This window comes from Convolutriloba macropyga, chromosome 9 (genome assembly GCF_964194025.1).
Source record: "Convolutriloba macropyga chromosome 9, txConMacr16.3, whole genome shotgun sequence".
NCBI classification, from domain to species: Eukaryota; Metazoa; Xenacoelomorpha; order Acoela; family Convolutidae; genus Convolutriloba; species Convolutriloba macropyga.
This window is the reverse complement of record NC_134476.1, coordinates 21,510,038-21,521,978: the sequence shown is the minus strand read 5'-3', so window position 1 is coordinate 21,521,978 and position 11,941 is coordinate 21,510,038. Positions and strand designations below refer to the sequence as shown.

Sequence of the window (11,941 nt, the reverse complement as noted above, 5' to 3'; positions counted from 1 at the left end):
AAAATTTGGCTCTAAAAAGTAAGTGGATCTAAATCTCTGAAGTTCTGTTATTCTCTCCAGCCAGTTTATACCTATAAACTCATTTCTGAGAAATATTCAAATCATTTTTTTGAATTCAACTTCAAAATCAATTCCTAAATAAGTATTCAAGACATTGTTGTTTTAGCGCACCCAGACGAAATTATATTATACCGGAATTCGTTACACCAGTCAATTTTTTGTTTGTCTTATATGTTCTTAAATGATTTTCAGGAGACTTTATACCAAAAAGGAAGGCAGAACAATTTCTCGGCGTACAAATTTTTCGTATAATTCCTTTATGATTTCCAGAAGGTCATACCTTATTTCTGCATATTTTCATACAAATGAAATCATACAAATCATATCTGAGTAGTATTTTAACTAAGAATCATATATGACAAGGTATGAATCAAAGAAAGTTGCATGAAAAGTTACACGGGAACAAAATTGAATTTCTTAGATGCTTTTATATTGAAATATCAGATATATTCACAATTATCCCAATTAGATCATTCAGCTTCATTTTTGCGATGGGCTAATTCCGAAATGAACAAACAAATTCTCTAACTTCGTAAAACATCCCATCGTGCATAAATCGATTTGGGTTTAGTTTGTATTGATGTGGGCTCATTGAGATCATATAATTTCCGTTTCCTTTGTTTGGTAGACCAGATTGCCAGAGTATGTCACTGTACGGCACTTCTTCATTCAAAGCTGTTTCTTTTCTATTCTGTGCAGAATATGGACGTCCATAATTGATCTATATTTTGTATAATTACTACTACTATTTTGTATAATTACAATGCCTGCTCTACCATTAGGATATAGAAATCACAATCAGTGCATAATCAGCCATTAGTTTGCTAATGTGTTTCTTGCATGATATCGAGGAGACGATAGATGTTTTCTTTATAAGAACGGACAAGTTTCATGCAATAAATCGATATTTTACAAAAACAAGGGGGTTCAGTATCGTGCGTTCGCACATAATTTTCCGACACTGTTGATAAATTTTGGGTCCAGCAAAAATCCTTATGAAAAAATTGAGTCGAGCTGAAGTCCAGCATGTCTTAAAGTCCAGCTAAAGTCTTTTCATAGCTCAAATGAGTAGAGTATGGTCTTCTCTTAGCACATTTTGGTCGAGCATTGTCTTTTCATAATTGGGAGTCTAGACCTGGGTGCTCATCCAGATGAGGAACCTGGGAGCTCATGACCAAATGAGGAAGAGATACAAAACCTTCAAAAGCATACATATCGCTCAAAAAACCACTAATGGAAACTCGAATCAGATAAAATCTAAACAAAAACAAATTAACCTTTACTTCAATAGAAAAGATATGGGATCTGTTCTCAATTCGACTGGTTAACAGGTCGACAAAAAAGAGCACAAAGGAGTGAAATTCAAGACAGTTCCTTTTTTGAAAACAAATAATTTCGGAGTGAAAAAGGTCATTAAAAATAACTGGAATCAATAAAAAATTTATTTATATCTCCATAGGAAGCAATTGAGACATGTCTTTATTCAGTGTACATCAAACGACAACAAAAAAAGGACCATACCGTCAAAACTAAAATGTTCAGTTAAAATTGCGAGAAAATGGATGTGAAGTCGTTAAAAACATAAGTTTTTCACTAATAACAATCAATACAATCAAAAACGCATTGTTTGGAAAGCGAATGGAACCTACCATTTATAAAATAATTTTGAAAAAAAAAATTCGCATGAAATGAACAAACATAAAAAACCACGAAGTATTTATGAAAGCTCGTTGTAACAAGGCCGCGCAACAAATGGCTGAACCTAAATCCAGTATGAAAAACAAACTGTAGCACACAGCAAACGGGTTTTGAACTGTCTTTACAGAGACTAAACTGAAAATCGACCGAAAAATAATTTAAAAAAAATCTCAGCTCCAAAATCCAAATAAGTTATTGAAAACAAATTTTTTTGGAACTCGTAACAGACATAATATTTCAGCTAAAGCAGATGGACTAACTTGCTGCAGTTCCGGAAGCTAATTGCTTCTGTTATTGATGAGAGTAAGTCAGCACAAAATAGTAACAAATACAGGTAGAAGCCAAAACTTCACAAACAGACTCATGTCACCGCGGTATTGAAGGCACAATAACTATAAGACGCTAACTGCACGAACTGTAAGTAATCATTTGTTTCTCATCTGAACATCAAAGGGTCTTCCTTATAAACGGAATAAGTAGAAACGACAACCAAGGAAACCTCAATGTGTGAAAGTACAAAAAATAGACAATTGATAAAATTAAATGTTCGAAGTCATTTGTCAAAACATATGACCAACTGAAAAACTATTCTTTGCTTCTATAAAAGTAACTGAGACCTATTACCAATGAGATTGAATTACATGATGAGAAAAATGAGAACAGAAGGAGACAGCTGAGAAAAGAATTTCTTTTTGTTTTTTTAAAAAAGTTAAATTTTGAAGTCCTCAAAACAGTTAGCTATATTTGAAATCTTCAAAATTGTTCATTTATACGTCTGGAGGTTTCTATGACATCTACAAATATCTAAAAACCACAAAAAAAATTAACAAAAACTTGTAGTATCAAAGCGGTAAACAAGCGGTTGAAACAAAAACCGTTTCAAATTTTAAATAATAACTCTCCGGAAACGTGTTGTGAACTGTCTTCAGAGAGACTAAATTACATTCCGATCAAAGAGATATTAAAAAGTGGTGAAGCTGAAAAACCTTTTTAAGCTTTTGGAAACATATATTGTCAAAAGTCATAGCCGACATAAGTTTTCATCTAATAGGTATAGATTAATTTGCAACACTTCAGGAAGCCAATATTGCATGTTAATAATGAGAATAAGTCTCAAGGCTGAAAAATGACAACACACACAGGCAGAAGGCATAAACAACTTTGCCATGTCACAGTTTTTAGTCTTCATGATTAATTATAGGAAATTATCTACAGGAAATGTAAATCATCTATTGCTTCTCATCTAATTATCAAATGGTGTTTCTTATAAAAGGACTATGCAAAAACGACGACAAAACGAAATCCAAAAACTGAACAGTATCAAAAACTCAAAAATTTGATACAAAATTAAGTGTTTGAAGTCATCAGTCAACACATATAAATAATAATAATGTTCATAATGTCGATCTTAAAGATAATAAATGAAATTAATGTTTGAATCACCAAAAGTAGACAAAACGTCCTATTATTGAGGTTGAATTACACAATGACAAAAATGAAAGCAAAAAGAAGACATTAAAAAAGATTTTCAATTTTTTAAAACACTTTTGAAAGACATGAAAAGAATTAGCCAAAAACTGAAATCGGTACCTATGTTCAACTATACGTCATGGGGAAGCAATTTTGATATAAAAGTGTCAGGTATATTTTGTATAACAACAAAAAGAAAGACAAACACAGGCAAATTTTTAAAAGAGGCCGAAAAACATTGTGAGAGAATTGTGTCTCAGCCCGTAAAAAAATAAACTATTCAAAAAGAACAATTAACAAATTCAGTTTCTTCAGTTTCAAGTTTTTTAATGCTGCGAAAATCGCCAACTAAGCATTTCTTCAATTGGACCAGCCAATCAGCCAATAAAAGGACAAATTGACATGAAAACAAATTGAACCCACAAAAATTACAGTATATCGTAGTATCAAAACAAAGAAACCAATAATTAAATACAACAAATGGTTATATATACTAATTGATAACACACAAGAAATGGTTTTGGCCTGTTGTTACTATGAACATATCAGACATTCAGAGAAATAGGACACAAGTGCCAAAGTTGAAAACTCAGTAACATTTACCTGTAATATATATATATATATATATATATATATATATATATATATATATATATTTGTATATATATATAGATATATATATATATATATATATATATATATATATATACATATACATATATATATATATATATATATATATATATATATATATATAAATATATATATATATATATATATATATATATATATATATATTCAAAGTCGAAAGAGACCTTAGATAACAAATGAGAGAATGGCCTATGCTGATTATAACTCCTAAAGAAGTCAGCTGATTCATTGATTCGGGAGACTAGATCATTGGACTACGAAGTATTACATATGAAAGCAAAAGATAATAAGACCAAAAAAATTTATGAAAACATTTAGTCAAGGCCATAAAAAACATGAGCTAAACTCTGAGACCATAATTTATTTTGGTTGAGCCTCAATTTTTCGTAAGAAGCTTCCGCAATTAATTGTGTCCTGTTCTGGTTTTCTTGTCAGCAGATAACATAAAAAATCTACAAAAGGCAGAAAATTTTATTACAAAAGACAGCACCCAAATGAAATGTTGTATTTTTTTACTATAAGGATCCATGTTGAGATCAAGACCAGCCCTGATAGTGCTGCGCGTCTAAAAACACTTAATTATTCATATGGTAGCAAAATTTGTCAATCTTTATACAAAACTTTTCAGTATTCGAAAAAAATGCGTTTTGTATAATTTTTGGCGTTTTAATTTGCAAAAATGGCAAAATTATAATGGTTCTTAGGATTCCAGAGGACTCTTATGAGCAGCGGAAGAACAACTAGTTCTCTTTTCGATTTCTTCCGCATAAGCTTTTAGGTGTCTTCTTTAGCAAACTACTTAAAGAAAAATGGGCTAAGAAATGGTATTCAATCCCATTTTTGAGAAAAAAACAAATTTTGAAAAATTTAACATATAGGTCCAGCCCAACAGCGCGGATGGAATAATTCAGTACCACTCTTTCATCTCTGAAGATAAAAACTTTTAAATTATCGTTAACAATTTTAAAATACTCTATAAAAATTCACGAAAATTGGGACAAAAATTACGGGATATTGAACAAAAGCAACGTAATTCGGTCGCATCTTCATAAAGCTTAAAATCTTGGTATTTCCGAAAAATCGCTTTAAACCATATTCTATGATGGAAAAGATTTCTAATAATGATACCACTCGCAATTCTGTACGATGGTTGTAACGATCGGCCAAAATTGACTGGACTAACAAAGAACATTTGAGTGCATACTTCCTCTCCCAATAAAAGAAATGTTTAATGTTGTTCAAGTAAAATACATTATATTTCAATTGAAACATTTTATGTGACAAAATTGTCGACTTACTTCTTTTCAAGTGAAATTTTTGATGTAAACAAAAAAAAGATTTTTTCATTTTTATTTCGACTATGATTTTCTTCGAACTCAGCACGGTAAAAAGCAACTGAACCCCAGCAACTGAACCCCACGGTAAAAACCACGGAGATAAAAAGCCACGGAAAACCCCATTCTAATATTGAACGAAGCAAGATGCGACCCTAATGCAGGATTTCTTATCGTTTTTTTTGAAGATTTTTGTTTCAGGCCTCTATAAATTTTCTTTTGACTGTCAGAAAAACATGCGGTAAGCGAACAGGGGTCCAAATGAAACAAACCACAAATTAAAAATAACTCAGAGTACTGCCGTCCAAACCTCATTCTATTCTTTTACATTTGTGCTTCCAAAGGGCAGTGTTTAAGGGTTTGACAGCCCATCCTCCGTGCTCTGGTCCATAACCACATTCATGATGCTGTATTTTGCCCTACTTTGAGGTAGAGCACAATCACCGTTCATGTAATAGGACGGTTTTGATTGTGGGTAAAAAAACTAACGAAACCTTAGGGCTATTTGGCTGGTTTTCAATAATCTTTTTAGCACATGTCCAATCAATTGCGTCATCATACAATCAGCAAAAATCATTTCCAAGTCTCAATCCGATTAGCTTGAAATTATTGCTTACGAATTTCCTACAGGCCCCATATTTAATTTAGAAAACTTGAAATAAACATTCAAACTCAACCTAAATCGAAACCTCGGAATTTGCAAAATTGTTTTTGCTTTGATACCAACGAAGCTAATATATCAGAGATAATATATTAGCGGAGCCAAGCTAATATATCAAGGGTTTACTTGCATTAAGAGCAGAGAAATCAAGACTGCTGCTAATTGGGATTGCTAGTTAGGAGGTAACAAAACACAATCTGAGAACAAAATTAGGACACTTAAGTACCGAAAATAACCTGTTACTACCTAACAACAATTACGCGCTTTCAATTCTCCCCTATTTGAGGTTTACTAAATTGATATCAGACATCAGAATGCTTGCAAGCGTTTGCTTCAAATAGTGGCTGTGAAAATTTGCAAACCTTTTAAAAATTTTAAAACCTCATCATTGTGTTTAAATGTAAGTAATTGTTCTCCTTTTTAACCGTGATAAAAACCTAATGAATGTCTTTATGGCGAAATATTTCACACAGGAAGAATCTTGATAGGCGCGATTTTATGGAGATTTTCATAGGCGTCGGATGATTAACTTACAACTCTAATCACAGAAATGTAAAAAAACTCATAAAATCATTTCTTGTCAGAAAAACGTATATGGCAATTCTTTTTTTAAAAAATTCGCAATAAGTTAAATATTTGGTCTCGATCCTATTAAGACATGTGATCATTTTTCTGTCGTGTAAGATCTCGCAATATTTACTTTTTCCAATTTTTCCTTCTGAGATTTTGCACGAACGACTATCTGATAAGAACAGTTTCTTAATTGACACTGCCAGCATTTAAGATTCGTATTATCTTGATTCTCGTAAGTTAGTCCTGCAAAGATACATTTTTTGAGATTATTCCACTCTCTATTTACGTTGTCAGATCTTAGACTAGTGTTCTAGAAGGAGAAAATTTATCGTAAACGGGTTCTAGAATAAGATAGCAGAGGAAGAAAATTATTGTGGAAGATATTATCAATACTTTTTATCGTCTAAGAATTTTAAAGACACGCTCTAATTTTTCTCTTGTGAATCAGACAAAAAATCGTGTATTGTCGTAAGGGAAAAAAGAGACACACGAGAAATTGCCCTGTTACATGATAAATCGTGTATTTTTACACGATTCTCTCGGTCTTAATCTCTTTTATCGTGTTAATCTCGTTTTAATCTCATTACACGGTTTATCGTGTAATTCATACAAAAAATGGTGCGAGAAAAACCCGATTTTTTGTGTAAAAAAACAATAATTCACCTAAACACCGCACAAAAATTCTCACGTGAAAATACACGATAATTCGAGTAAATTTCACATGATTTCTCATCTTTTTCAACACCAATTATCGTATGCTTGCTCACAAGAAACTCGTGTGTTTTAAGCCAAATAGTCGTATTTTTTACACAAAAAATCGGGTTATTTTCACACAACTGTGTGACTCGCGCGATAAGCAATGAAATTAAGGCCAAGAAATTAGTGTAAAAATACAAGATTTATCATGTAACTGGGCAATTTCTCGTGGATCACTTTTGACCCGGAAAATCGTGCGAAAACACACGATTTTTCGGACCAATCGAATTAGTTTTTGGGCTTATTTTTAAATTCATATCGCCCTCAAATCCAAAATTTGGCACCCTACAGGAGTGCAGATGATTAATGATCCAGAAATCTTTATTTCTCTAAGAAAACAAAGCAACAAAATTAAACCGAAAAAAGGACCTTGATCCCAGATACGTGACATACACAAAAATCATAAAGTTGTGACAACTTGCTCAAGGTATTATTTGACAGTTTGATACCACCACTTGAGCAATCTTACGAACTGTTTTGTGAGGTATCAGCATCAGTAATATCTTTGCCATCGGTGCAAATTGACAGCTGCTTGTTCATACAGAAGTTTGGTACAAATTCAAGAAAAATTGAGCATAACAAAAATTCTTTGTCACACAGCAGCTCATCAACGAATTCCCGGCATAATGGGCACATGGGGCCTTGATTGGGAAGAAACTGAGAGAAGAAGTGGATCAACCATGTTTTAAGGCAATTGATACAGGCCACATGCTGAAATAAAACGCTGGTATGGAGAACAAAACTATATTCTCACTGAAACAAGACCAATATAGCAAGCAAACACAATTGACAGAACAGTCTTGTGTTCCTAAAGAAATTGGGATCAGTAAAAGCCCCACAGAGGTTGCAATATTGAAGAAGCCTTTTGAGCCTATAACTCTTGAGTGTGCTACATCTGCTTTGAACACAATATCCATAAAATTTTTAAACCCTTTTTAATGGGGTCCTTTTTGGGTGTTTATCAACCAGGGTATAAATTTCTAATCCAGTCAACTAACGTATGTTCCTTTGAGCTTACCAGACTCTCTTTTTAAATGACAAAAACAAAGATAAAATTGTACAAACCTCACAAAACAGTATCCCCGGTCTTTTAGCTTCTCTTATATTCTCCATCTATGGAGACTTTTTTGGGCAAACAAACAATCAAGTTGCTAAAACATGATATTTTATACAAAGTGCAGTTGTCAGTCACTCAAAATCAGCGTTGGAAGCAATTTTTTTTTGCGAGATAAAATTAGTTCATTTTTTCAATTTAAAGTATAACCTGTGCTTTTAATCACTAAAAAAATCCCAATGTAGCATGAAATTATCGTTGTTAGATCAGCCTTCTGTTCTACGGAAATTGGGACGAGGAAAAATCTGTATTTTCTATAAAAATTGCTTCTTTTCCTGATACATTCAGTCACATGAAAAATCGTGTAGTTTTTCATAACACGAAGAATATTTTTTTTTCGTATGAAATCACACGAGACGCATTTTTCACACGAAAAATTGCGTGATTTTTCATCACACGAGAAAAAATCGTTTGATTTCACACGAGAGACTATAAGAGTGCATTGTTCTAAACCTTTCAAATAATTTTTATTGCGTAAATAGCTATAAGAAGAAGAAATTTAGTCGTGATCACAGAAGACAAAGCCAACATAAAAAAATCAAAGCCACGGGGGAAAGGTCTTGAATAAAAAAAACTGTTATCTGGTGAAAAGAAACAGATTCCTTCGTTAGTGTCCAGTGATTTCCAATTTAAAGAGTTTCCATTTTGGTAACCTCCAGTGAAAACGTACGTGTGGTAGTGACTGTAGTCAAAAAGAGGTTCTGTCATTTGAACCAAAGTTTGCATCAGAGCTTGAGCAGTTTGGCCAAATTGTCCGAAAAGGTTTCCGCCTTGTTGCCTGCAATAATTTGACGCCTCGGTCCAATTTTGTCTTTCAGTTGCCCATAAAACACTTCCAGGTTGTATTCTGTCACAACCATGACAATTAGATTTCATGACCTTTTCATTGGTCCGGTCAACGCAATCTCGAACTCTAGACTGATTCCACAGAAACTGGGTTTGGTTGGTAATTTCGAACGTTGTCATCCAGTTTGACCAGCGATACTCGTCGGAATCAACCGTGCAACCAATTCGTCTGCAGATCTCGTTCCTGGGGTTCTGTTGCATGCAGCTGTCAGGGGAACCCGAGTACTCACACCACTCCTGGGACTCCCACGAATCATCGTTCGCGTCTCGGGCGGCTGCGTAGTTCAACTCACACAGCCCTCCTTGGCAAAAATTATACGAATGACACTTGGCAGTTATGTGGCATAACATTCCACAGTGTTTTCGTGATCGGGTCAGGTGAACACTAATGTTGTACCCATTGAATTTTTGCTTAAGTCTGTTATCACTGAACAACTTAGCCCTTGCATGTAGTTGACTGTTGACACGAGTTTCAAGAAGTAAGCAAAATAAATAAACGTAGTTAAATTGTTTGTTGACTAGAAATGGGGCCATTGTTATAAGATTCAAACATCAGATTGAAGTTGGTGACCTATTTCCAATTCCAACACAGGGTGATAAATAAACAGGCTAAGTGGATCAGATGTAGAGGTATGCGTAATGATAAGATAATGAAAAACGCACGGTACGGAGGAGTGCGTTTTTATAACACAGACGAGCTGGCTGATCAAAGTGAAAATAAAGTTAAATTTTTAACGAGCTGACGAACAATTCAAAATTTTTTAAGCAAGCACCTTAAAACTTAAACAACACTCGAGCAATATTATGTCATGCTAAAAAAAACAAGTAGCCTGAAACAGTGGATAAAATGCTCTGCTAATTGAGGGTCGTATCGCAAAGACATTAAAAAGACCAGATTTAATTTCATTTCGAGACAAGTATACTGAACGGCAAACGCAGCTCTATTTCATAAGTAATATATGTATATGTTAGAACAAAATCTTAGTTGCCCGGGGGACTTAGAGCCTCGACACGAGGGTGCTTGCCCCCGATTGCTAGCACGAGGCTTGAAGGGAACCAAGATTTTGCTTTAACGTTTTTGAAGTACCAAAGAGTACGAAAGTATTGAAGTTCATTTGAAATTGAAGTCAAGAGTACAATATTGCAAATTAGTGAATAAAAAATTTTCGTAAAAATAAACAGAAATAGGATTAAACCAAAATTCTCCCTCTGATTGCAGAACAGCCGATTATTTAAAGCGAATTGGTTCAAGAAATGAAAGTCTTTTTTTGTTTAAACTTAGTGTCCTATAGGGCAATCATTTTAGGACGAGCAATTTAGATTTTTACCTCAATAGTTCTAATTTCAAACTAAGCTCTCTGTTCTCTGATTTTTTAAGAACTCGATTTAGAAAGCTAGATATAAATGGAAGGCATTTGCAATTATTCGCAGTTATTTTTTTACAATGCTGAGACTATCCTTGTTTGTGTGGTATTTCGTTTTGTTTTCAATAGCAAACAATAGTGACAATTTTTAGTGGCTGCTGCATTTTCAATTGCTTTAAAATGTTTGCATTTTAATTCAATGTTTTTCCTTTGGCAGTCTATCAGACAGACGAATGATAGCTAAGCTGAACCCTGAAAAGGAGCAAAAACTCTTTAATTAGAAGAGACATTTGCTAAAAAGAAGCCTTTTTTATTGAAGCGTTAAAATAAATCGTGAACCAAATTATTGTTTCAGAAACATAGTTTCGATTTTGACAAATGAACGTTTAGATCATCTGAAACTCAAACTATCATTGTTCAATTTATCGAAACAATGAAAAATCGTTTTTATTTATCTTTTTTATTTTTGTTCCAAGAATAGCAATTAAGTCATGGCCAAGCAAAAACATATTTTTCTGAAACTAATAAATGTGGAGTCTATTGCCAATAGAGTTTTGAAGGCATATATGTAAGACCTCAAAAACCTATTCTGAATTGACATGCATGTACTTTAAGAAAGTTTACCTACAACAAATACGTTTTCATATGTTAATGGTGGTCCAGCAGACATTGAAATGGGTTGCTGGACATGTAATTGACTAGTTACTGTGTAGTGATCTCATCACTCAGCTCTGTTTAAGAGCTTAAATTAATCTGTTTTCTTTCTATGTTGGATATAGAAAAGGTATTATAAATTCAAGGCTTTTGAAATTATCCACAATTATGCGTTCTAATGCTGAGACTATCATTATTTGCGAGGCCCAACATTGCGAGGCACAGGGAAGAGGTCAATTGCTCAAAAATAATTGAAGCTAAAATATGATATAACAAAACCTGAAGTAAAAAATTTACTGAAGTATCTTATTTCTTAAATCTTACCTGGTCTTGTCCAAACAACGCAACTATTATAATATTGGTAAGCTGGGTGTTGTTGCAATAAATAATAAATAAATTAATAAAATTGATCCCCAATTGGCTGATAAACTTTAAATGTATAAAAAATCTCAGATATTTAAGTTCCTTTTAATTCTTCTAACAATGTGTTTTGAAAAATTTACGTTTGGTAAAGATGGATTGGTGATATAATCTTACCAGAATATTTTCAAAGGTCGCTAAAAACAAAATATGAGCTGATATGTTTCACAACTCTGAAATTCTGTTTTTTCTGAAATTTTTAGTCAAAGTATAATCAATTTCCTATCTCAGCTATGTGAGGAGCAAACAAGTTCCTAAGATTATTTTTTTTCTGTAGTTTTGAAATCAGCTCAAACCTTTCAATTTTAAAATCATTGGAGACAAAAAAATTGACAGAGTG

At 33.1% G+C, this 11,941-nt stretch overlaps 1 protein-coding gene across 1 annotated transcript; it reads right to left on the bottom strand.

Moving 5' to 3' along the window:
- Positions 1–461: 461 nt before the first annotated feature.
- On the bottom strand, positions 462–9,629 carry LOC142346308 (uncharacterized). The gene is made up of 2 exons (XM_075398836.1): positions 8,988–9,629; positions 462–751 (listed from the first exon to the last, which is right to left on the bottom strand). The coding sequence occupies exons 1-2, from the start codon at positions 9,512–9,514 to the stop codon at positions 730–732; spliced, it is 549 nt and encodes a 182-aa protein (XP_075254951.1). The 5' UTR covers positions 9,515–9,629; the 3' UTR covers positions 462–729.
- Positions 9,630–11,941: the final 2,312 nt, after the last annotated feature.